Here is a 27955-nt window from a genome sequence, read left to right on the forward strand (position 1 = left end):
TGGTCAGGAGTTTCTCGCTAGCGTGTGATGTTCTCCTGCAGCTGTTACATCAGGTGCTCGGAGGATCTGTCAGGAGATGCGTCCTTTCAGACCAGTAACCTTTAGCTGTGTTATTTCTGCAGCATTTAATAAAGGTACTGTGTGCTCTTTGAGGTTTATCAGATTTTGTATAAAGAGGAGACTGTTTTACCGCATAGAGTACATCAGTGACCCAGACTAAGATGTTATTAGTGACTCTCCTTCTTTCGAGAGTGGAGAATCATGTGACGAGGCAGTAATAACATTCTAAAGGTCACCGTCTTCTCTTCGACAAGTCTTTGTGGATAAGAACGGCGAATCTTGTTAGTAGGACTCTACTTAGGACTGTGTAGAATGTTACAAAAACATTTTTAAAAAATTACACAAAATTTACATAACTAAACAATATTTGTGAACGATTTGGAGTAAGTCTACAAGAGATCGGGGAAGAAAATATGCTAAACGCAATGTATTAAATAAAGGAATATGACAAGAATAGTGATAGAGAGCGTTCACTAAAGAGCAGGTTTTGGTTTAGAAGATTGCTACTGGTATACTGGTATAGAACAGAATAGACACTGTTGGGTTTGCAACTCCCTTATAATTTTTGTATATGGATCAGGATGAGAGGACCAATTCTAATCAGATTCATTAAGAACTTCACAAAATTCTTGGAATTTTTTTGGCATTCAAATCCCAAAAATCCAGCAATGTGATGGCCATCATTTTGCTGGACTCATATGGACCGTTTGGCCTGAACGTCGAACACAAACGTCGAAGTCCAGTGCAATGTTCGGGGTAAATCTGGGGTGGCGCGCAGGAGAGAGAGGAAAGAGAAGAGAGAGGGAGGGAAGACCGCAACAGAGAAGAATATAAATATATGTATGGCCAGTACAAAACACTGGCACATGACTTATTCCTTTCAAAGACCATATTAAGGACTGGGGGCACTTATTATGGGTGAAAAAAGGCGATTCCGGGAGCTAAATAGGGGAGGGTTCTTTACAGTTAGAGCAGTCGGACTGTGGAATGCCGACCACAAGAGGTAGTAACGGCCACACAATAACAGCTTTTAATAAAGGGCTGGATGATTTCCTTGATACACATCATTGTGGGTTATAGCTAAATTAGTGACAAATTGTACAATTGGTGGAGGAAGATTGAACTTGATGGACAGAGGTCTTTTATCAAGCTATGTAACTAGGTAAGAGATATATTTTTTTCTTTTCATAGCAGTTCGGGCGTCCGTTATTTTCAATGGGGTTCAGGTTCTGGTGGACATTCAGGCACTGTTCTGGTACCAGATCCGAACTTTCTAAAAAGTTTGGGTCAGGTACCAGAACCTGAACTTCCACCGATCTGACCACCCCTACTTGGGAGGTGTTAAAAAAAAATATATAAATATCATACTTCCCTCACTCCATACGTGACCCACCAAAGTAGCTCCCTGTTGGTCCTCCACTTGCTCCCCAAGTAATCAGCTCTTGATCTGGTCTCTTTTTCACCTAGACCTAGAGGGTGCAGGAAAAGAGTGAAAAGAATGGATATACCTGGCTGCATGATTGCAGACAGGTATACTTTTGTATAAAATGATCCAGCGTTTCGGAGAAAATATATTTTTAATATCCAACCTCTTGCATTGCAATAGCCGGAGATGAGACTATTCAGGAGTTGCCCCGTGCTGCCTTTTCCAATCTCTCCTTATGGGTGAAATCGCTTGGCGCTGCACTGTGAGAAGCCAGCCGGGAGCGGTGCCATATTAGTCTCCGGTGTCTGATTTTGGCCCATTCTTCCATACAAACACTCTTCACATCCTGAAGGTCCCGTGGACTCCTATGAACTCAGAGCTTTAGTTCCTGCCATACATTTTCTATTGGATTCAGGTCTGGTGATTGGCTGGGCCATTCTAGCAGACTTATTTTCTTTCTTTGGAACCAACTGGGAGTTTCCTTGGCTATGTGTTTTTTGGGATCAATGGCTTGGTTGTTTCACTCACATATATATGGTTGAGGAAGTAAATGTTGCAGGAAAGAGGGGGCATATCTAAAGAATAATATAACGCTGTTTGCAGGGAATGCAGGGCAAGATTTAGAAGAGCTAAAGCCAGTAATGAAGTAAGGCTTGCAAGGGAGACCAAAAGCAGTAACACAGGATTTTGGTGGTATGTCAAAAGCAAAAGAAAAGTCAAAGATGCTATAGAATTTTTAAAGGGAGGAAAAGGGTGAAGTGGTCAAAAATGATGTTGAGGAGGCCGAACTTTTACATTTTTATTTTGTATCTGTAAGAAAGCAGTTGTAACATCAACTGATCTTCATGGTGCCATCAAAGAAAGAAAAGAATCCACAGTATCTATAAACAGAGAGATGGTGAGGGAACACCGCTAATTTACAGGAATTTAAATCTCCTGGTCCAGATGAATTACATTCTATGATACTGAAAGAGTTAGCAGAGGAAATTGCAGAGCCACTAGCCAAAATCTTTGAAAAATCCTGGAGAACAGGAGAAGTTCCAGAAGATTGGGGAAGGGCAAATGTCCCTATCTTCAAAAAGGAAAGAAGACTGAGCCAGGAAATCACAGGCCAGTGAGCCTTACTTCTATACCAGGAAATGTCTTTGAACAAATTATGAAACAGCATCTATGTAAGTACTTGGATAAGAATACAGTAATTAACCGGAGCCAGCATAGGTTTGTAGCAAACAAGTAATGCCAGAGTAATGTAATTTCCTTCTTTTTTATATTTTTATAAATTATGTAGATAAGGGAACTGAAGGTAAACTAATTACATTTGCAGATGATGCAAAGCTAGGAGGGATAGCTAACACTAGAAAAGACATGTAGAGGATTCAGAAGAATCAAGATAAGCTTTAACAATTGGCAGTGACTAATAGAGTGGTATTTAACAGGGAGAAATGCAAGATACTACTTCTGGGCAAGAAAGACTAAAAGGACATCTAAAGAATGGGAGGAATAGAACTAAGCAACAGCACGTGTGCAAAAGACTTTGGTATACTAATAGATCACAGACTGCACATGAATCAACAGTGTGATACAGCAGCAAAAAATGCAAACACAGTTCTAGGATGTATTAAGAGAAGCATACAGTCTAAATCATGTGAAGTAATTATGCCCCTCTGCTCCTCCTTGGTCAGGCTTCATCTGGAATACTGTGTCCAGTTCTGGGCACCACATTTTTAAAAAAGACATTGAAAAACTGGAGCAAGATCAGAGAAGAGCTACCAGGATGGTGAGTGGATGGCAAAGTATGTCCTATGAGGAACGGTTAAAGGATCTAAGAATGATTAGCTTGTAGAAAAGAAGGTTAAGAGGAGACTTAATAGCTGTCTACAAATATCTGAAGGGCTGTCACATTGTAGAGATATCATCCTAATTCTCATTTGCACATGGAAACATGAAAAGCAATGGAATGAAACTGAAAGGGAGAAGATACAGATTAGATATTAGAAACAACTATTTGACAGTTAGGGTGATCAATGAGTGGAACAGGCGGCCACGAGACGTGGTGAGTTCTCCTACAATGGAAGTCTTCAAACAGAGGCTGGACAGACATCTGTCTTAGATGGTTTCATGACTCCTGCATTGAGCAGGGGGTTGGACACGATGACCCAGGAGGTCCCTTCCAACTCTAACATTCAAATATACATACATATATATATATATACACACACACGCACAGTATATAGGTCTTCTTTGAAAGAACCACCCATTTAGGAGAGTGTTCTATTTTTTACTGCAGTTTTAGGTCTCTGTCTTGAAGAGGTTCTGCTGTGTTTTTACTGTCGAAATTAAACCTTTAACTGACGTGATCTCTTGAAAAAGTTATGCTCATGGAGGATGGGTCATAAAGTGCATTGGAAGCAAGATGATCAGCTTTGAAACAAAACAACTTTGCAATTCTATATTGTTTGCTCTATATGTGCCCATCCAGCGGTTGTGATATCAGTTGTAGCCTGTCAAGGTTTACTCTAGAATGTTGTGATAATGTATTGATTTTGTATCTTTAGAAATCCTTAAATCCACTAAAACATCAATCACTTATCCTCATTGCTCTTCATCATGGTCAGGATTGAAGGAAGCGCCATGGCCTCACATGACCGTCACAACTTCATTCATGTGTATAGAACTGACCAAGGTACAAAAGTGCTGTACTCAGCTTCCTCCATTCACTAGCAGCAGTCAAGTGTGATCGTGCTCCTACATTCAATCCTAACTGCAATGGGGAGAGTAATGGGGTTCAGGACCCATGTTCTCGTCCTGAGTTGTAGGTCTCATTGGTGGAGTCACCAGTAGAGATGAACAGACCTGTGGAAGTTCAGGTTCGTCGAGTGCAAAGTTTGGTTTGGGTACCAGAACTGTACCTGAACTTGTTCCAGAACCTGAACCCCAGAGAACTCAATGAGGACCCAAACTTTGTAGCTTGAAAAATGGAAGTAGTAAGGACTAGGGGCTCCAAAAGTAGTGTCTCTTTTTCTCTGCTACCACTAAAATGGACTTCCGGCAGAAGTTGGTGTTTTGAGTTCAGCACCAGACACTAGGTGTATGGTATGAACCCCAACCTTTACAGTTCGAGTTTTCTAGTCACAAGCTACCCAGACAATTAAGGACCTTTTCTCTCGGGTTACCATATCCTGAGATGTGTGGGGCAAGATTGTAAACTTGAAAAAAAAATATATTTTTGTATACTGTCATAAGACGCTTATGCTAATCTGACCACTGGGCAGTGTCCATGTGCATTGTGGCAAGTCAAGGATTCTTATATTTTAAGCAATTTTGAAGGCCTTTCAATGCCTTCTCCCTCCCTACAGTTCCTAGTGAACGGGCTGGCAATAACAAAACATGATGTTACCTTCAGGATAGCTGTCAATGCAATATTACTTTAATGACTGAGTAACAGACTCTCCTGGGTAATCTGTACTAGTCCGTCCTTAATAATACACAGCACTTTTAGAGATCTACAAACTTTTATAGGGTCGTACAACTACCATACAGCCAATTTGGGATGAATCTGCATCAAATCACCTAATAAATCTGAGTTAATTTGAGTTTTATGACCCCTTATTAAGTAAAGCCCTGGCATTTCATTTTCAAAATATGGCAGTACATTATCCTAATCTAGTAGAAGCTGATTTTTTTTTTTAATTATTTTTTTATTTTTTACAAAATCACTAGCACTACTAATTAAGTCAAAACAGTTAATTATTAAAATATTGTATTAGAGGATTCTCCGCGCTGAATACTAAAGCCCGGCTGCTTATTACATTGTGACTTTAACTTGCCCTTGTGTAAAAAAAAAAAGAATAAAAAAAATCATGTAACACTTTAAGTGAATTCATCTTGTATTTAATTTAAGAGACCTATTAACTGTCAATGCATATTTAATGCAACTCCGGAGTCCTAATAACATACTGACTAATTGCCAGGTCGTTCCTTTTGGAAGAGCTAGCAGAAACCAATTTAAATAAAACCATATTTTATACTAACTGTGTAATTCCGCCATTAACCTTTCTTATCTTTAACCAACTTTGTGTGGCTTAGCTTTTTTTTTAAGCGGCCGGGTGATGCAAAGACATTAACTATTGACTTACTACTAAATATGCAGAAGTTCGGATGCTTTCTGGGGTTATTGGTTGTGTCAAGTACGGGTGGTGTGCAATTTCTTGTACCGTAGAGGTAGCTTAACATGGAATGGGCAATGACCCTTAGACCTTTACTGCCTCGAGCAAGGAGCTAAATCATCCATTAGTGCTATCGGTGTGGACTCCTACCCATTACATAGGGCCTCCATCATCATTCATGATGATATAGAAGGCTTAATAGTTTGCCTTTAAGTGCCTTTTGCCTTTAATTGCTAGAATTACTAGAATCTGTTGATGCAGTAGTCTGATGGCCTCCCCTTCAAGGAGACTACATTTCTTATCATGTATGTTCTCAATAGTCAGCCACAACATGCTCTGGGTACATGAGAGAATAAATGTCAGTATGACCCTGGGTGAGGGTGGGGGCTACATGAATTACATAGTGACATTTGTTGTAAATGGTATAAAATATGTGACTTGCTCACAGAATATGTGTGAGGTGTCCTTTGTCGGGCATAACCTCCTGATTTGGCCTCACTGGTGATCTGTCATCTGACATTGGGTCAGAACGCAAACAGCTACGACAATGACATCTCGTTTTTGGTTACATTTTGCCCGGAAACCCAAGAATGTGACTTAAATGCAACCTGTCAGGAGGTTTTTAGACCCTAAACTAATAGAATCTATATAAAGTCCCTGTAATGTTGATGAAGTCCATACCATTGTATTATAAGTCTGTGCCTCCATTTTCTCTCTGTCTTTTTCCTCTCAATGGTTGACAGGTCACTTTTCTCTGTGACCTGGACCCTTGCCCGAAATCTCACGCAGGTACCATTATTCCCAGGGACGGCGCATGTGAAGATCGATACTCCGACACTCGTAACCTCATTAGGACCTTACTGCGCATGCACCACCCCTGGGAATGATGGCAACTGCATGAGATCTCGGGCAGGGGGAGCAGGACAGAGAAAAGAGCGACCTGTGACTCACAGGCAGGAGGTCGGCGGTGAGAGGAGAAGGAAGGGGCGAGGCCAGAGAGCTTTAAAGGGACACTGTCACCTGAATTTGGAGGGAACAATCTTCAGCCATGGAGGCGGGGTTTTTGGGTTTTTGATTCACTCTTTCCTTACCCGCTGGCTGCATGCTGGCTGCAATATTGGATTGAAGTTCATTCTCTGTCCTCCGTAGTACATGCCTGCACAAGGCAATCTTGCCTTGCACAGGCGTGTACTACGGAGGACAGAGAATGAACTTCAATCCAATATTGCAGCCAGCATGCAGCCAGCGGGTAAGGAAAGGGTGAATCAAAAGCCCCAAAACCCCGCCTCCATGGCTGAAGATTGTTCCCTCCAAATTCAGGTGACAGTGTCCCTTTAAGTGCAGGCCAAGCCCCTCCACATTCATGCTCATATGCATAAACATTTACTGATGGATTTCTAGAAAAACGGAAGCATGGATTTATAATACAAAGGTATGGATGTCATCAACATTTTTGATGCTTTACAAAGGTGGCGTTAGTTTAGGGTCTAAAGACCTACTGCTAGATCACCTTTAAGGGGATATCTTGCCCATCTCTAGAACTGCCAACAAAGGATTTATTTTTATAGAAAGTTTTCCAGCATACTGAGATTCCAGTTATGAGATTTCTACAGTCTCTCAACTAGGTTTATATAGACCTGATGTTAACGAGTGTTGTTGGACTACAAAGTTAACCAGGTCTCGTTTAAGGCCCTTTTACATAGGCCAATATGAACTGCTTGGGGGCACAACAATCAGTAATACGATTGTATGGTCACTATACAGTTTTCATGTTCTCAACGGCACATTCCTTGGTTATACATGGAGACATGTTGCCGACGATGATTTTAGTGCCTGATTAAATGATCCAATCGGCATACAAACATTTTTGGCTCATTCGTGGTATTGGAACAATTGGCTCTTATGAATGCCTATTCGACTGAAGATCGCCCCAAGTGAAGAGGCAAAAGAACCTCAAAACAGATCATCACTTTTTGCTATCACCTGGAGATTTAGTAAAGCTTCACAGGGATGTAACAAGTACGATAATGCATGATTTTCACTTTGGAGTCCAAACACTATATATGTAGGAGGTATACCAATACATTATCTATAGAACAAAACAACAAACAGCCTAGGGCCAGAAATGGGATTAACTAGTAATGAGGTCAATTTATAAGGCTATGTTCACATCACACTAGAGCAATCCGTTTAACGGATCCATTTCTAAGCGGCACTAACGCAATGTAACGGATCCATTAATGCACCCATAGCCTTCCATTAGTGTAACGGATCCTAACGCATGTCAAAATCGGCATGCGTTAGCGATGGTCCGTTATTTTGTGACGCACCTTCGAACTACAGCGTTTTTGGGTCCTTTAGGCTAACGCACAGTGAACGGAAGCGTTCGCTCTGCATAGAACTCTATTGCTAACGCAGGCTGACGCAATTTAACCATGCGTTAACGCAATCACAAAAATACAGACAATTTGGGGCTCATCCTTAATGCATCCGTTTAACAGATCCGATAAATGAATTGCCTGAACGCGATGTGAACCTAGCCTTAAAGATCTACTCTAACAACCAATAAACTACAGGAATTTGTAATGTGATGCTGTAATAATCTTGTTTTGCGCTTCCCTTGGTAAAAGAAAAAAGAAAATGAATGTGCCATTTATCCAAGGTGTTCCTCACTTATAAAGAGTTGGTCTAACTTACAATATTTTTGGTTCTTTGATTTTGCTGGAAGCCGGAGTGTAACTTCACTTTTAGAAAATTCTTGATTTGTTATGGAGACGTGCCAGAAATTTTAAATCAATGGGAATCAGAGTATTGAGACTTTCATGCATGGCTAAAACGGTGGTGTCGAAACAAGGTCTCCTCTGAAGACTGGAGCCATAGAAAATCCATGCTTGATTCTTCCGTCTCGCGGAAGACCAGTTCGAGGTGGGGCATTTCTTCTTTTTGTGATAAGTGGGAGGTTTCAATACTTACACCACCACCAATTAAATCTCTGATATAATTCTAGAAACCTTTTAAGATAACCACGGCCACTCTGGCCCAACAGGGAATTCTTTACTGGACTCATCTAAGGGGCTCAAAAAGTCAAGCAGAAAACAAACATATTTGGAGGTCACGTTGGAGCCAATAATTTTCTGGGTTTTAGAGATTGATAGACTATGGTTTCGAACAAAGTTTAAAATGCAATTAAAAGATAGAAGTGCATGTGTTCTGTACAGATACATGGTGGGCCTTATTCCGTCCAGTGGTTCCAGACACTACAACTATGACACTTGCAGTAAAATGAGGACCTTCTTAAAAGGATTGTTGCTAGTTGTCCCCAGTCATACACAGACCATACTCCTGTAGGATCCTAAATTCCATCAACGCCATAGCCACGTCTAACACACAAACATAGGCAAAAAAAATGACCGCACATTGGAAAAGTATATATTTATTTATGAAACCACAAAGGTTTACAGCATATACTGTACATCAAAAAAGAACATGTTTTCGATACAGGGCATCAGAATGTCTACGTAGAGGATCATTATCGCATTATATAATATCAGTGTACTGCATGCTCCATCATTCCTGGCCAAGCATGCAAGATAACCAATGGAAAAATGGTTTCTTCATTTCGTTTCATCTATTACCCAACGAAACATGAAGAATATTTTATGTCTGATGTGCAGACTCTTGGAAGATCTGGAATCCTTTGGGATACGACCGTTGACCGGTGTTGTGTTTTCTGCGGTTTCAAGTCCATTTGGAAGTGGCTCTGCCATCTGCTCAAGGTCTGAATAATTCAATAATTGCGTACATCCAGTGAAGAACGTTCTACATCTTGAGGAATGAATGAGGTAATCTGTACAGTAAGTGCAACATGAAACATTCACATCGTACAGCACAATTCAGTTACCGGGAAGGAATACAAATTGGGATCGGTCCTATACATCCTGTTCAAATATAAAATTTTACTTTTTATTTTATTTTAAAAAAATTACAAAAAAAAATACATGCAAAGAAATATTATACACAAATTACATTACCTCTAAGACACAATTTTATTGTGTCCCTTGAATACTTACCAACATTTACAGCTTAAAGTTTGAGACACTTACCTGACCTCAGGACAACCCAGAAATGTCCCAAAGACACACTTTTGAGCACCTTTTTAGGATTGTTGGCCCTTTGTGGATTGTGGCAGAATGTTAGGGGTGGATACAAAGGGTAGAAATAATCTAGAATCTTCTTGAGCAAACAGGCAAGGAAGGCCATAGTAATCATTGCCTTGTTTGTGAGAAGTAGGAGGATGGGACATTGGGGCAACCCTCAGCCAACCTTAGCGGAGACCTTCCATCTCCAAAGAACCATAACAGATGCAGGGCAGCTTCTGCAGTACACAGTCTTGAAGTTTTACACCCTTACTCTAAGTTCCCATGATTATCTTTTTGGTGAGTTTTTGATGTTGCAGATTTTCTGCACCCATTAAAGGGAACCTGTCAGCAGGATTGTGCACAGTAACCTACAGACAGTGTCAGGTCGGTTCCGTTATACTGATTACAATGATACCTTGGTTGATGAAATCCGTCTTGTGGTTGTTATTTAATCTTTATTTTCAGTTTTGAGTTAATGAGTTAATGATATGCTCGAGCTTCGGGGCGGTCTGTGGGGGGAGTCTTCATGTGGTGCTCTAATTAGGTATTCATAATGAAGACTGCTGACAGGTCACTGATCCCTTAATTTTTTTTCCATCTCTAGCAAGATGGCAATGCCAACGTCTGCGCAATAGCATTGGCGACCGACAATAGCTGCTACTGCGCAGGCTCAGCAGCGCCATCTTGAAGGATATTTTTTTCCTTCTCTATCAAGATGGCGCTGCTGGCGCATGCACAAGAGCAGCCATCGGATCAAATCTGTATGCACCGATAGCTGCTACTACGCAGGCACAGCGGGCGCCATATTGAAACAAATTTATTTTTTTTTTTAATTATCAGGATCACCTCAACCATAATAATTATATGCACATTACAGATGCGATTATGCTGCAGCGTAGGTGCCACTACGGACACCTGCCTGCAGAAGGTTTTTCTTTTTTTCATTATGTATATAATATTCATTATGTTAACTAGGGGGCAGATCAGTGAGGGATCAGTGACCTGTCAGAAGCCATACTGGTGAATACCAAATCAGAGCACTACATAAAGACCCCCCACAGGCCGCACCAACATGACACTGTGTCAAAAACCCATTGTGGGAACAAAGCCTTATGAACACTGCCCAGTTCAGGTCTTAAGGACATTGTGAAACTTTTTTTTTTTTTTTCTTTCGGTATAACGTCTATTAATTTTTGTCACAGAAAGACTTGTGCCTGGTGTTACTGCATTTTTAATTTAGTAGATTCGTTGTAGTTTTAATTGGTAAATACAACTTTTATTACTTTTTTTTGTTTTTTTTAGGTTTTTAAAAGTGTTTACTTGTAATAATTTTATTGTACTGGCTGTTGTAAATGCGGTTTTACCAGACAATTATCTATCTTATATATAATTTTTGGGCAATAAGGATAAGAAGGATTTAAGTTTTATTGAACAAAAAAAATTAGTGCCTAATAGAATTATATACAGGTGCTTCTGACAAAATTAGAATATCATCAAAAATATAATTTATTTCAGGTCTTTAATACAAAAAGTGAAACTCATTTTATATACACTGTGGACTTTTCAGAGCCATCAAATCTCTCTTCTGACCCATTTTGCCAAAGGAAAGGAAGTTGCCTAATAATTAAGCGCACCTTATATAGGGTGTTGATATCATTAGACAACACCCCTCCTCATTACAGAGATGCACATCACCTTATTAATTGGTAGTTGGCTCTCAAGCCTGAACAGCTTGGAGTAGGACAGCATATATAAAAAGTATCATGTGAGCAAAATACACAGAATCTATGGATGAAGCTGCTGAGTGTCATCATAAAGAAAGGTGGATATATTGGTCACTAATTTTGGGGGGGTTTGTTTTTTCATGTCAGAACTATTTATTTCTAAATTTTGTGCAGTGATATTGGTTTACCTGGTGAAAATAAACAAGTGAGATGGGAATATATTTGGTTTTTTAAGTTGCCTAATAATTCTGCACAGTCATAGTTACCTGCACAGACAGATATCCTCCTAAGATAGCCAAATCTAAAAAAAAAAAAACACTCCAACTTCAAAAAATATTAAGCTTTGATATTTATGAGTCTTTTGGGTTGATTGAGAACATACTTGATCAATAATAAAAATAACCCTCTAAAATACAACTTGCCTAATAATTCTGCACACAGTGTAGAATCATTACAAACAGAGTGATCTATTTCAAGTGTTTATTTCTGTTAATGACTATGGCTTACAGCCAATGAAAACCCTAAAGTCATTATCTCAGTAAATAGGAAGCCTTTGCAGGTGTTTTTTGTTATTCTTGAGCGTTTAAAAAGGTCTCTTATTCTTTTTCAGTAGCTCCACAATCATGGGAAAGACTGCTGACCTGACAGATCTCCAGAAGGCAGTCATTGACACACTCCAGAAGGAGGATAAGCCACAAAAGGTCATTGCTAAAGAAGCCGGCTGTTCACAGAGTGCTGTATCCAAGCATATTAATAGAAGGTTGAGTGGAAGGAAAGAGTGTGGTAGAAAAAGGTGCACAAGCAACAGGGATAACCACAGCGTTGAAAGGATTGTTAAGAAAAGGCCATTCAAAAATTTGGTGGAGAGTCACAAGGAGTGGACTGCTGCTGGAGTCATTGCTTCAAGAGCCACCACACACAGACGTGTCCAGGACATGGGCTACAAGTGTCACATTCCTTGTGTCAGCCACTTATGATCAATAGACAACACCAGAAGCATCTTACCTGGGCCAAGGAGAAAAAGAACTGGACTGTTCTCAGTGGTCCAAGGTGTCGTTTTCAGATGAAAGTAAATTTTGCATTTCATTTGGAAATCAAGGTCCCAGAGTCTGGAGGAAGAGTGGAGGCCACAATCCAAGCTGCTGGAGGTCTATTGTGAAGTTTCCCAATCAGTGATGGTTTGGGGAGCCATGTCATCTGCTGGTGTACATCCACTGTGTTTTATCAAGAGCAAAGTCAGCGCAGCCATCTGCTAGGAAATTTTAGAGCACTTTGTGCTTCCCTCTGCCAACAAGCTTTTTGGAAATGGAAATTTCATTCTCCAGCAGGACTTGGCACCTGTCCACACTGCCCAAAGTACCAATACCTGGTTTGCAAACAACAGCATCACTGGGCTTGATTGGCAGCAAACTCGCCTGACCTTAACACCATAGAGAATCTATGGAGTATTGTCAAGAGGAAAATGAGACACCAGACTCAACAATGCAGATGAGCTGAAGGCTGCTATCAAAGCAACCTGGGCTTCCATAACCCCACAGCAGTGCCACAGGCCGATCGCCTCCATGCCACGCCACATTGATGCAGTAATTGATGCAAAAAGAGCCGCGACCAAGTATTGAGTGCATTACTGAACATACATTTCAGTAGGCCAACATTTTGGATTTTAAAATAATTTTTCAAGCTGGGGTTATAAAGTATTCCAATTTACTGAGATAATGACTTTTGGGTTTTCATTGGCTGTAAGCCATAATCATCAACATTAACAGAAATAAACACGTGAAATAGATCACTCTGTGTAATGACTCTATAATATATTAGTTTCACTTTTTGTATTGAAGAACTGAAATAAATTCACTTTTTGATGATATTCTAATTTAGTGAGAAGCACCTGTACATGGTAGATGTGAGTGTGAGTCTGAACTCCGCACAGATAATGCAAAGCCAGACCTCCCTGCATCACAATAGTGGGTCATGATGCCTACTACCCACTCTTACAACCAGTCATTTTCACACCTTAGTACTGTAAGGAATGATGCATTAGGAGTACACAGGTCAAAGATGAATACCACTGCATATGGCAGTTATGGTTCCTTGGAGACAGGGGGTCTGGCCCAAGATGGTCTGATACCCCTTTGTTACAGAGAGAAAATTGCCTAAGGTTTAAGGGTCACTTAAAAGGCTCTCAAGTGGAGACAAACAAAAAGTCCTTTTGGTGGCAAAACATAATGAGGTGCCACTTATATATCATGAGTGTTCTCTCTTAGTTTTGCCACTGACGGAGCTCTAGGAATACAGCCATGTGTCACACAAATGGTGCCTGGAAACGACTCTTAGATGGCACTTAGGAGCAAGCCTTATAGAAACAGTAGGACTTTATAAACCAACTTTGCACAGTGGTGTAACGTTAGGGATTCATGTTGGCTGCACATACAGATTGTAAGCAATATTTTATAGTTCTGAGGCTTAAAAGGGTACAGAGACTTTTGGGGGCATTTTTTTACTTAAAGGGAACCTGTCACCCCGGTTTTTCAGTACGAGATAAAAATACTGTTAAATAGGGCCTGAGCTGTGCGTTACTATAGTGTATTTTGTGTACCCCGATTCCACCCCTAAGCTGCCGAAATAACTTACCAAAGTCGCCGTTTTCGCCTGTCAATCAGGCTGGTCAGGTCAGATGGGCGTGGCGACATCGCTGTATCTTCCCCCAGATCTTGCATATATTTCCGTTGGTGGCGTAGTGGTTTGCGCATGCCCATCTTCTGAATCCACTGGGCAGGAGAAGAAAAAACGCGCGATCGGCGCTATTTCCCTGGTGATCTGTGGGGGAGGCCATCTTCCTGAGGCCGCGCGTGTGCATATGGAGTCCTCTGTTGCCCGGGGCTTCAGGAAAATGGCCACGGGATGCCGCGCGTGCGCAGATGGAGATCGCGGCGGCCATTTTCCTGAAGCCGAGTTCGCATCTCAACTTCAGGAAAATGGCCACCGCGATCTCTATCTGCGCACGCGCGGCATCCCGCGGCCATTTTCCTGAAGCCCCGGGCAGCAGAGGACTCCATATGCACACGCACGGCCTCAGGAAGATGGCCGCCCCCACAGATCACCAGGGAAATAGCGCCGATCGCGCGTTTTTTCTTCTCCTGCCCAGCGGATTCAGAAGATGGGCATGCGCAAACCACTACGCCACCAACGGAAATATATGCAAGATCTGGGGGAAGATACAGCGATGTCGCCACGCCCATCTGACCTGACCAGCCTGATTGACGGGCGAAAACGGCGACTTTGGTAAGTTATTTCGGCAGCTTAGGGGTGGAATCAGGGTACACAAAATACACTATAGTAACGCACAGCTCAGGCCCTATTTAACAGTATTTTTATGTCGTACTGAAAAACCGGGGTGACAGGTTCCCTTTAAGAATTATTTTTAATCCAAATGAATTGCATTTGTTTGTATATCCCCCAAAAATTGCATATAAAAGTGGGCATACGAGTAGGACCTAATTTTTCAATTAACCAAAAGTCAGCCTGTTAATCCATTGAAACACTTGTCCCCAACTCCTATGACCAATTTTTACATGCCAGCGCAGGTTTTAGGTTTTATTTACATAATCCACTTTCCGCGCCATGGGCAGAAATTACTATCCTCCGCAGATGCTCCATACTTATGTCTTGTATACTAGCGTCAGTGGCTTCATTTTTTTGTATTTAAAAAAACACATTCACCCAATTGGGCTTGATTAAAAAAATATTCATCATTGGGCTTTTACAGGCTCTTTGTTTCCCCACACACTGCTGGCTGCAGAAGAAGTTATTTGGGAATCTGACAGTGAGCTCCATCTGACCAGAGAATTTGTAAATTTATGTTTTTTTTTTCCAAGCTCATCTATACGGATTTATGACTTTATAATGTATCAGCTCAACTCACTTTCCGGAGGATCTCACTCTTGGGATTCTTTTTGATATTTGAAAGTGATGAACTAACGGGTTGGGATAGGGGGGTTATTGGATCATGCTCGGGTACTAATCCAGTGTGTTCGGCGTGCTAGAAAAATACATCTGAGTCCCCGCGGCTGCAGGTCTCGACAGCCGCAACACATGCAGGAATTTCCTGTTTTCTAAGGCAATCCTTGCATGTGTTGTGGCTGTTGAACAGCCAAGAGATATGCAGGCGCAGGGACTTGAACATATTTTTCGAGCACGCGGCAAACACTCTGTTAGCACCAGAGCACCTTATCCCAGCCAGTTCGCTTAGCATTAATATTTAATGAAACCCAATTGCAAATATTAATTTGATCTCGAAATACATGCATTTAAAGTAAATTGTCCCTGAAGATGATTAATTGCATTAATAATATTTCCCCCCCCCCCCGATAGAGGACCGATTCATTACTTTCTCTAAAAATCGGTGGGTGATTAAATTTAACATGTCACTTCACTGGATTAAATTAAATTAAATAATGCTTTCATGGAAGCACAAGATAAATGAAATATCGCCTAATAATACCATTACATTGATTATATATATATTTATTTACATACATACACTGCTCAAAAAAATAAAGGGAACACTTAAAACAACAGAATATAACTCCAAGTAAATCAAACTTCTGTGAAATCAAACTGTCCACTTAGGAAGCAACACTGATTGACAATCAATTTCACACGCTGTTGTGCAAATGGAATAGACAACAGATGGAAATTATTGGCAATTATCAAGACACATTCAATAAAGGAGTGGTTCTGCAGGTGGGGAGGTCATACAGACATGTGGAGGCCACACACACTACTGAGCATCTTTTCCTTGTCTTTAGGCATTTCCACTGAAGTTGGATCAGCCTGTAACTTCATTTTCCACTTTGATTTTGAGCATCATTCCAAATCCAGACCTCCACAGGATATTCATTTTGATTTACATTGATCATTTTTAGGTTTTATTGATCTCAACACATTCCACTATGTAATGAATAAAGATTTACAACTGGAATATTTCATTCAGTGATATCTAGGATGTGGGATTTTAGTGTTCCCTTTAATTTTTTGATCAGCGTATTTTTACTCAGAAGCATCAATTCTACAGACACCACCCTCCTGTTAGAATAAACACATATAATCAATCATCAACATTAGATCATGTGGTCAGGCAAGAACTTATTAGCTATGTCCACCCTTGAAATCATTGGATTTTGAAGCAGTTTTGTGTGAATAGTCTCCAATAAAAAAAAAATTGAAAAAAATAAAAATCGCTGCCATCTTGTGTACACAGCTCTTGGGCAGACTTCGGGACTCCATGATCACAGATTACCCCTTCCCTTGCAGAGAGTAGATGAGGAAAAAGGTGAAAGAGTGGATCACAGTACTGTAGCAACAGACTACACAGAGTTTGCAGTCTGTTGCCAGGGAGGCAACATTTAAGTCTTCATAGGAGATGTATAAAATGGTATTAAAATTGTTGTTCAAGACTTTCTTAATTTTTGAAACATATTACAGGTTATGGGCACTAGATTCCACTTTTGGACGTTGATCTGATGTCGACCTGAGCAAACGCTACCCAATGGATCACACAGTTCTCTTCGTGTGACCCACTGAGCAACAGTTATCTTTCTCATATTATATAGTAAGGCTTGGAGATTGCCAGATAGAGACTACATGGGCTGACCTCCAGATTTATTACTGCTTAAAGGCCCCCCATACCCATTAGGCAAAAGTTGGCCAAACTGGCCAATTCCATTCAAAACAAACAGTAGTTGAGTGGAAAGATTGTTTTGTTTCAACCAATGGCTGACCAATAAACATTTGTTATCTTTGAAAACAGAGTCAAATTAGCAAACCAACAAGCGATATGACAAACGATTCATCAACCCATTTTTGTCCAATGTGTATAGGGCCTTTACCATTTGGTTAGGGTTTGTATAGCTCCAAAAAAGGAAAGCTCGCGGGACTCTATCTAGGCTGCTACTGAAACGATTGGGGATGAACGCGTTTGTAAACCTGCAGAAGGGTTCGTTCTGAGGAGTCTGCTGGCATGTGAGTGCCATCAGCAGAAAGAGAATCATGGGGAGTTCAGTGGTGCTAGACTCTACAGCTATGTCCTCCAGGAGAGCCTGTGTTGGCCATCAGCCTGGAAGAAACTGGTAAGCAGAGTCCAACAAAGGGTCAGCTGCCCCGAGACCTGTAGCATGACCTATATGGTTGAGTCCTAGAGTGCGGTGCATGGAAGCATGGTAGAAGTGGTCAGCTGAGGAAGGATACCTAGACTCTCCTCTAGCTCCAAGCTCGAAAAATAGTAGAAGGAGCAATGCAAACAAATAGAAAGTACCCGTTAAAGATGGCAGCCAGCCAGTAGGCTTCCTTCTAGAAAAAAAAAAGCTTGCCATTGTCAAAGGTGGACATAACCTTTAAGTCAGTTAATTGGCAATGAAGATGGATTTGGCATGCAATTATAAGCTATTCTAGTATAATTCTCTTTATTTACGAAAAGGCAACTACATCAAAACTGATTTTCAAAAATATTAAATGCTACCTACAGTAACTCCATTATACGCCATGTATGCAAATCCTTCACCCAATCATACAATCAACCCCTACTAAATTATTTAACATTTGGTAGAAAATTAAACATTATCTACAAATATCAATATGAAATGGGTTATATACTAGATGACTTTATACAGTGATAACTTAAGGCAAAACCATGTGATGAGGTTTAATGTCATGATACTGGAAGCCAATCTTAGCCAAGCTAAACAGCACTGTGAAAGAATTATAGTAACAGCGCCACTCTCATTTATGGGCCACATCTGGTATTGCACTTCATCACTATTCTATAGAATAAGCTGTAGACAAGAGTGGCACGGTCTCTATTATAATATCAAACTCCTTCAAGGAAAGGCTGTCAAAGAAGGCCATTTATGGAATAAAAACAAAACCTTTATGTTTAATATTATTAATGGTAGTTACTGAAGCCTATGAGAGTGGTTGTAGCTATGTTGGCTTTCATAGTTTTCTATACTAATGGCATGGCCATACTACATTATGCCTCTGTTCACAAGATAATGGGGACTGACGCTACTACTTCTACACTGGTAAAGATGGGCACTAATGGGGTTTCCCAGGATTACAATACGGATTTGTTGATTGTTACAATGGATCAGATTGGTGGGTCTCTGCAAATCCTCCGATTTGCTCTTTGAAGTGGTTATGACACTCAGTCGAGCACTGCAGCCTCTCCAATGCTGTCTAACTGTCAACTGTGCCGACTCTTCACTTTCATGCTGCAATACTCAGCCAACACTAAGTAGATGCTACAGTGCTTGCATGAGTGTAATGGCCCCTGATCGGATAGGATGCCAAGAGTTAACCCCCTACTAATTTAATATTGATGGCCTAATTAATATCAGACCAATCTGATGTTGATTGCCTATCCTAGGCAATCTATACTGTCACAGTCCCCTGAGATTTTGGGCCCATCTAATTGACATTTTATGAACATGTTATTTGTTCCCCCATTTACTGTTCTGCTGGTCTCATCTTTATCACCATTATTGACATCATCATCACCACCATTACCATCATCATAATCATTGTCACCATTACTGTCTGAAACAATGAAGCAATCATCGAAGCTTGATCCGGTTGTGGAAAGAAATCCTCATGGAAGTAATTTTTTTTTAGAATGTTTTTTTTTTTTTTAAGGAACACATATATGTTTATTTTAGGGATGATGTAAACAATGTAAAATTATTTTTGTTCATGGCTCAGATTAGTCAATGGCAAAAATACTATGTTGTTAATATTTCCTTCCTAGTTCTAGGCTATCTTAATAGCCTAGAACCTTGTGCTCTGATATCGCAGTCTTCTTATTTCAGAAAGGCCATCATCTCGGCAGTACAGGTCCCCGCAGGGACTCTCTGCCAGTCATCGGGCACGACCGGCTACTCCTCCACCTCCGGTACTGCTGGCAGTGCTACTGCTTCCACTGCTGCTGCTGCTGCCACTGCTACATCGGTCTTCATAGATGGCGATTTCAATCTTTGTTGTGGAAGTTAAGAGAAATAATGAGAATGGTTTGCCAGGTAATGTTTATGGTTGTAGAGTTGAGCAAAATAAGATTTGAAGGACCTTAGCCCGGTATCCACATCAATGCATCATGGCAGCCAGACGTAAGCAATGTGATAGTCTATGGCTGGCACTCAAATCCTCGGCACCTCTTGTAATTACTAGGCCCCCATGATTTCATGCCCCCCTGGTGCGCCTAGTGACTATGCCTCATGCAACATTATGATGTTGTGGTGGCCAAGTCATAAGAGAAAACCACAATGCTGGCCAGGGAGGTTCGCATTGCCCTAGTCCATTTGCCATGGAGTAGTGACCTGGACGCAGTCCAAGGGTCCTTCAAATTTTTTACTCAACTCTAAATTAAAAACTTGCAATAAAAGTTACAACTATTTTACTTCTACTTTACCTAATCAAGCCAGAGTAATCTGATGTACCTAGTCTGGCTAATCAAAAGCCAAGGGATGCATGCAGTTATATTGGTTTGTGAAAGTATTCACCCCCTTGGCATTTTTTGTGCTTTGCTACCTCACAACCTGGAATGTAATTATTTTTTAAGTTTTTACATCAGTTCATGTAAAGAACATGCCTACAACTGTGGACATTTGGTTTTCCTTTTCTTTTTGTGAAGCAAATAACAAATAGGACAAAATACCCGAAAACTTCAGTGTGCATAACTATTCACCCCCCTAAAGTCAGTACTTTGTAGAGCCTCCTTTTGCAGCAATTACAGCTGCAAGTCGCTTTGAATAAATCTCTATGAGGTTTCCACTTGGATTTTTGCCCATTCCTTAAGGCAAAATTGCTCACCTCCTTCAAATTGGATAGTTTCCTCTGGTGAACAGCAATCATCAAGTTTGCCCACAGATTCTCAATTGGAATAAGGTCTGGGCTTTGACTAGGCCACTCCAAAACATTTACACATTTCCCCTTCAACCACTTGACTGTTGCTTTAGCAGTATGCTTTGGGTCATTGTATTGTTGGAACGTGAACTTTCGTCCCAATCTCAAATCACTGACAGACAAACAGGTTTTGCTCAAGAATATCCCTGTGTTTCACACCATCCATCTTCCCCTAGACTCTGGCCATTTTTTCTGTCCCTGCTGCTGAAAAGCATCCCCACTGATTAATGCTGCCACCACCAGGTTTTACTGTGGGGATGGTGTTGTTGGAGAGATGAGCCGTGTTGGTTTTGAGCCAGACATAGCATTTAGTTTGGTGGCCAAAAAGCTCCATTTTGGTCTCCTCTGACCACAGCACCTTCCTCCATACATTTGAGGAGTCTCCCACATGTATGTTGTCAAGCCCAAAACAAGCCTTACAATTTTTGCAAGTAAAGGCTTTTCTCTGCCCATTCTTCCATAAACGCCACCTCTATGAAGAGTACAGCTTAGGCTGGGGTCACACTTGCATGTGCAATGCGAGAAACTCGTGCGAGTCTCTCGCATCAATACCCGGCACTGCCGCCGGCACTCGGGACCGAAGTGTGTGGCTGCATAGAAATACATGCAGCTGAATGCTCCGGTCCAGAGTGCCGGCGGCAGTTCCAGGTATTGATGCGAAAGTTTCTCGCATTGCGCATGCAAGTGTGACCCCGGCCTTATTGTGGTCGTATGGACTGATACCCCATTCTCTGCTTAGGAACTCTGCAGCTCCTTCAGGGTTACCTTTGGTCTCTATTCTGTCTCTCAGATTAATGCCCTCCTTGCCCAGGCTGAGAGTTTTGGTGGGCAGTCCTCTCTTGGCTTGTTTGTTGTGATATCATGTTCTTTCCATTTGCGGATAATGGGTTTGATGGTGCTCCGGTGGTGGGGGGGGGGGGGGGGGGGGTTAGTCACCAGATTGAGATTTTTTCTTTTTTAAATAACCCAACCCCAACTTGCACTTCAACATTTTTTTCCATTATTTGTTTGAAGATCTATTTGGTCTTCATGGTGTTTGGTTAGTGGGGCCTCTTGTTAATGGTGTTGCAGCATCTTTGGCCTTTCAGAAAAGGTAGAATGTATATACACCGTGTTCCAAATTATTATGCAAATTGGATTTAAGTGTCAAAGATTAATTGTTTTGTTTTTCAAATAAACTCATGGATGGTATTGTGTCTCAGGGCTCAATGGATCACTGAAATCAATCTTAAACACATGTGATAATTAGTTTTCCAGGTTATTCTAATTAAAGGAAAACTACTTAAAAATGATGTTCCACATAAATTAAGCAGGCCACAGGTTTCAAGAAATATGGGAACTAAAAAGGATCTCTCTGTTGCTGAAAAGCATTAAATAGTGCAATGCCTTGGACAAGGTATGAAAAGATTAGATATTCCACGAAAACTTAAGAGTGGTCATCATACTGTGAAGAGATTTGTGACTGAAACAGAGCACAGACAGAGTTCATGCAGATAAAGGCATAATGAGGAAGGTTTCTGCCAGACAAATTCATGGGATTAAGAGAGTAGCTGCCAAAATACCATTACAAAGCAGCAAAGTTATTTGAAGCTGCTGGTGCCTCTGGAGTCCCTCAAACCTCAAGGTGTAGGATCCTTCAAAGGCTTGCTGTGGTGCATAAACCTAATATTCAGCCACCCTTAAACAGTGTTCACAAGCAGAAATGGTTAAAGTGGGCCCAGACATACATGAACACTAATTTCCAAATAGTCTTGTTTACTAGTGAGTGTCAAGCAACCCTGGATGGTCCAGATGGATGGAGTAGTGGATGGTTGGTGGATTGCCACCATGTCCCAACAAGGCTGCGACATCAGCAAGGAGGTGGAGAAGTCACATTTTGGGCCGGAATCATGGGGAAACAGCTGGTAGGACGCATTAAGGTTCCTGAAGGTGTGAAAATGACCTCTGCAAAGTATTTAGAGTTTCTGACTGACAACTTTCTTCCATGGTCTAAAAAGCAGAAACGTGCCTTCAGGAGCAAAATCATCTTCATGCATGACAAAGCACCATCTCATGCTGCAAAGAATACTTCTGAGTCATTGGCTGCTATGGGCATAAAAGGAGATAAACTCATGGTGTGGCCACCATTTTCACCTGACCTCAACCCTATAGAGAACCTTTGGAGTATCATCAAGCAAAAGATTTATGAGGGTGGGAGGCAGATCACATCAAAACAGCAGTAAAGAAATACAAGCAGAAACTCTCCAAAAACTCACAAGTTCAATGGATGCAAGAACTGTGAAGGTGATATCAAAGAAGGGTCCTATGTTAACATGTAACTTGGCCTGCTAGGAGGTTTTGGAGTTAAATAACTTTTTTGTTCAGTGAATGTGACCTCCTAATGCTGCAAATTCCACAAAATGAGCATTTTCAGTTCTTTAAAACAGATCAAATGTTTAGAAATTCTACTGTGCCTAATAATTTGGTACAGTGCATTGTGAGTTTATTTATTTTGGAGATTATACTGTTAACATTGGGAGGTTTCTTCAATAAAATTTGCACTGACCATTTAGGAAATTCTGAGAAAAATATCATTTGCATAATAATTTGGAATACAGTGTACTGACATGTAAAGAAGCTGCGGAGACACCATCACGTGTTTCTCGACGCAAGCAGTGAATAGCCAGGCCTTTCCCCGGGAAGGAACAACCACGGGAAGGGCAGCATCCTATGAAGGAAAGCCACCTATGCCAAGCATGGTATCCATCCACAGACAGCTGTTTCGGGGTTTTGCCCCTCATCAGTGTGGAGTAGGAATCTGGCTATTAGGAGCAGTGCCTAGTAAAAAGGCTATAAAGGCACAGATGATTGGCCTCGGGGAGACCAAAACATCCAACACTGCGGAGACACCATCACGTGTTTCTCAACGCAGTGATTCCAGAACACTGCCCCCATCCCTTATGGGAAATATGCAGATGCATGTAAAGAAGCTGCAGAGACACCATCACGTGTTTCTCGATGCAAGCAGTGAATAGCCAGGCCTTTCCCCGGGAAGGAACAACCACGGGAAGGGCAGCATCCTATGAAGGAAAGCCACCTATGCCAAGCATGGTATCCATCCACAGACAGCTGTTTCGGGGTTTTGCCCCTCATCAGTGTGGAGTAGAAATCTGGCTATTAGGAGCAGTGCCTAGTAAAAAGGCTATAAAGGCACAGATGATTGGCCTCGGGGAGACCAAAACATCCAACACTGCGGAGACACCATCACGTGTTTCTCAACGCAGTGATTCCAGAACACTGCCCCCATCCCTTATGGGAAATATGCAGATGCATGTAAAGAAGCTGCGGAGACACCATCACGTGTTTCTCGACGCAAGCAGTGAATAGCCAGGCCTTTCCCCGGGAAGGAACAACCACGGGAAGGGCAGCATCCTATGAAGGAAAGCCACCTATGCCAAGCATGGTATCCATCCACAGACAGCTGTTTCGGGGTTTTGCCCCTCATCAGTGTGGAGTAGGAATCTGGCTATTAGGAGCAGTGCCTAGTAAAAAGGCTATAAAGGCACAGATGATTGGCCTCGGGGAGACCAAAACATCCAACACTGCGGAGACACCATCACGTGTTTCTCAACGCAGTGATTCCAGAACACTGCCCCCATCCCTTATGGGAAATATGCAGATGCATGTAAAGAAGCTGCGGAGACACCATCACGTGTTTCTCGACGCAAGCAGTGAATAGCCAGGCCTTTCCCCAGGAAGGAACAACCACGGGAAGGGCAGCATCCTATGAAGGAAAGCCACCTATGCCAAGCATGGTATCCATCCACAGACAGCTGTTTCGGGGTTTTGCCCCTCATCAGTGTGGAGTAGGAATCTGGCTATTAGGAGCAGTGCCTAGTAAAAAGGCTATAAAGGCACAGATGATTGGCCTCGGGGAGACCAAAACATCCAACACTGCGGAGACACCATCACGTGTTTCTCAACGCAGTGATTCCAGAACACTGCCCCCATCCCTTATGGGAAATATGCAGATGCATGTAAAGAAGCTGCGGAGACACCATCACGTGTTTCTCGACGCAAGCAGTGAATAGCCAGGCCTTTCCCCGGGAAGGAACAACCACGGCCAAGGCCTGGCTATTCACTGCTTGCGTCGAGAAACACGTGATGGTGTCTCCGCAGCTTCTTTACATGCATCTGCATATTTCCCATAAGGGATGGGGGCAGTGTTCTGGAATCACTGCGTTGAGAAACACGTGATGGTGTCTCCGCAGTGTTGGATGTTTTGGTCTCCCCGAGGCCAATCATCTGTGCCTTTATAGCCTTTTTACTAGGCACTGCTCCTAATAGCCAGATTCCTACTCCACACTGATGAGGGGCAAAACCCCAAAACAGCTGTCTGTGGATGGATACCATGCTTGGCATAGGTGGCTTTCCTTCATAGGATGCTGCCCTTCCCGTGGTTGTTCCTTCCCGGGGAAAGGCCTGGCTATTCACTGCTTGCGTCGAGAAACACGTGATGGTGTCTCCGCAGCTTCTTTACATGCATCTGCATATTTCCCATAAGGGATGGGGGCAGTGTTCTGGAATCACTGCGTTGAGAAACACGTGATGGTGTCTCCGCAGTGTTGGATGTTTTGGTCTCCCCGAGGCCAATCATCTGTGCCTTTATAGCCTTTTTACTAGGCACTGCTCCTAATAGCCAGATTCCTACTCCACACTGATGAGGGGCAAAACCCCGAAACAGCTGTCTGTGGATGGATACCATGCTTGGCATAGGTGGCTTTCCTTCATAGGATGCTGCCCTTCCCGTGGTTGTTCCTTCCCGGGGAAAGGCCTGGCTATTCACTGCTTGCGTCGAGAAACACGTGATGGTGTCTCCGCAGCTTCTTTACATGCATCTGCATATTTCCCATAAGGGATGGGGGCAGTGTTCTGGAATCACTGCGTTGAGAAACACGTGATGGTGTCTCCGCAGTGTTGGATGTTTTGGTCTCCCCGAGGCCAATCATCTGTGCCTTTACAGTGTACTGACAGACGTGACACTTAGATTGCACACAGGGGGACTTCCCTTAATTAAGCATGTGACTTATATGGCAGTCTGTCTCTGCCCTGTCTCGTGTGATAATCGCATCGTAAACCTCTAAGGCTATGTGCACACGTATTCTTGGCCACTGCGGATTTGATAAATCTGCAGGGCAAAAACGCTGCGGTTTTACAACTGCAGTTTTACAACTGCGGTTTTCCATAGGGACAGCTGTAGAACCGCTGCGGAATCTGCAGAAAGTGACATGCTGCGGAATGTAAACCGCTGCGTTTCCGCGCATTTTTTTCCGCAGCATGTGCACAGCGTTTTTGGTTTCCCATAGGTTTACATTGAACTGTAAACTCAAGGGAAACTGCTGCGGATCCGCAACAAAATCCGCATCGTGTGCACATACCCTAAAGCTCGTACTGGCTGATCTCCTAACCGGAGCTTGGACAGCTGCATAGAAGCACACCATACTGTCTTACTCAGGTCAGGAGAGGTGCCGGGCCAGTGCGTGCAGTGCGATGCGATCCTCGCACGAGTTATATGGCAGTGTGACTCAACCCTTAAGACGATAATTGCTTGCACCAGAAAATTTTATGGGTTTCAACGCAAAAAGGGGTGAATAAATATGCACATGCCAATTTTTAGTGATTTGAGCCCATAAATTTAATTTACGCCTATATTTTTCTCACTTCACCAACTTAAGACTATTTAGTGCTGATGCACACATGCAGTAAAATCGGATTACAAAATTATTTAAACACGGGTTGTAATGTAACAAAATAAGTAAAAAGCCAAGGAGGTGAATACTTTTGGAAGGTAGCAGCTCACAGGGCTTGTCTTGGACTACTGACAGTCACTGGACCAAGGACCAAAAATCGATTTGCACATCTCTACACAACATGCAGTTCGGTTTGGGGGACTATCGTCCACGCAATATCGAAACTGTGGGCAAATATGCCAACGCACCGTTATGTGACAAAATGGCACTCAGGCCTCTGGAAGCATCTGGGCTACCTCTGCATCTTTATTTTTACTCCTAGTCATTCCTTCTGTAGAAAGTTACATTATTAATGCCATTCTTACCATTTGGAAGGAAGCCACTCAACAATTTCCAACGTACAAAATAACATGCAGAATATTAAAGAGATTGGAGAAAATATGTATAAAGTGATTACTTTGGAAACCATGCCTTATACAGAGAGCTACGAGTAAGGGCTGATAAACATATGCTGAGATTACACATTCATCCTCTAGACCTGTTTGTAATTGAAACAATGGAGAGATATTGAATATTCACATGCGCTTCCAAGTACGAGATGGAAACGGAACAACAAATAGCAACCGAAAAGCAATAAAAGTTCACTGCGAGTTCATGCATCAATTAGGAGAGAGCCTAGGAGCTCTGGAGGGCCGAGCCCAGCGCCGGCTTATTGGGGTTCCTTATCTCAGTTTTATTAGGAATTAGAACACTGGAGTAAACAGATTTAAGGAGAGATCATGTTATTAAGGAGCATTTCCGATAGAAATTACCTAAAAATACACCTGAACCTCTTCATAATTGAAATCTTTTAATATTATGTGTAATCCTTGGTCTCCACTAAAGCTAGCCATACATAGGAGATATCTCCCTATACACAGTTCTTTGTCTTGCTGGAATGTTCATATGTTTTTAATGGGGATAGCAGGGAAAGTCACTGCCAGCCATGAGAAGAGGGGTCCCATATCTCCGGTTTGCATGACGCGGTGGTCATACATGTACACATATCATTCTTATAAGTATTGGGTGGAACAGTAATGCACGTGTGACCACTGCTATTTCTAGTGTGTGTGATAGGATTAGGGATTGCGGTCAGCAGAGCTCCCACATCCCAGAGCTTGTCCTGTGTGAGTTTTAACTATCAGGTCATTCCGGGTGCTCCTAACCACCAGGTCATAACAGGGGACACTTTCAAAGTTTTCACAATTTTTCGGACAGACTGATCTTCATTTCTTAAAGTAATAATGGGCACTCGTTTTTCTTTACTTAGAATTTGTATTGGGCCGGGATGACACATGTGAGAAATACGTCCGAGTCTCGCATGGTAATACCCGGCATTGCCGCCGTCACTCAGGAGTGGAGCGTGAGGCCGCATGTATTGATATGTGGCAACACGCTCCGCTCCTGAGTAACGGCGCCAATGCTGGGTATTACCATGCGAGACTCTAACGTATTTCTCGCATGTGTCATCCCGGCCTTATGGCAAGAAAAAAGCGGCTAACAGTCTGTTCAGTAGGACTATCAGCTGTGTATCCACCAGACTTCTGCACAACACAACTGATGGTCGCAACCCCATTTATAAGGCATGAAATCCCACTTATTAAACCTGACAGGGCACACCTGTGAAGTGAAAACCATTCCCGGTGACTACCTCTTGAAGCTCATCAAGAGAATGCCAAGAGTGTGCAAAGCAGTCATCAAAGCAAAAGGTGGCTACTTT

At 42.0% G+C, this 27955-nt stretch overlaps 1 protein-coding gene across 2 annotated transcripts in view; it reads right to left on the reverse strand.

Moving 5' to 3' along the window:
- Positions 1-15385: 15385 nt before the first annotated feature.
- GOLGA7B (golgin A7 family member B) overlaps positions 15386-27955 on the reverse strand; it is a 48108-nt gene continuing 35538 nt past the window's right edge. The window contains exon 5 of one of the 2 annotated variants that reach the window (XM_069754018.1): positions 15386-19540. In XM_069754018.1, the coding sequence (XP_069610119.1) occupies positions 19427-19540 (114 nt within the window). In that variant the 3' untranslated portion in view covers positions 15386-19426. Of the gene's footprint in view, positions 19541-26122; positions 26948-27955 lie in introns of those variants that run through there. The other variant, XM_069754019.1, reaches the window with a different exon arrangement.

This window comes from Ranitomeya imitator, chromosome 2 (assembly GCF_032444005.1).
Source record: "Ranitomeya imitator isolate aRanImi1 chromosome 2, aRanImi1.pri, whole genome shotgun sequence".
Classification (NCBI taxonomy): Eukaryota; Metazoa; Chordata; class Amphibia; order Anura; family Dendrobatidae; genus Ranitomeya; species Ranitomeya imitator.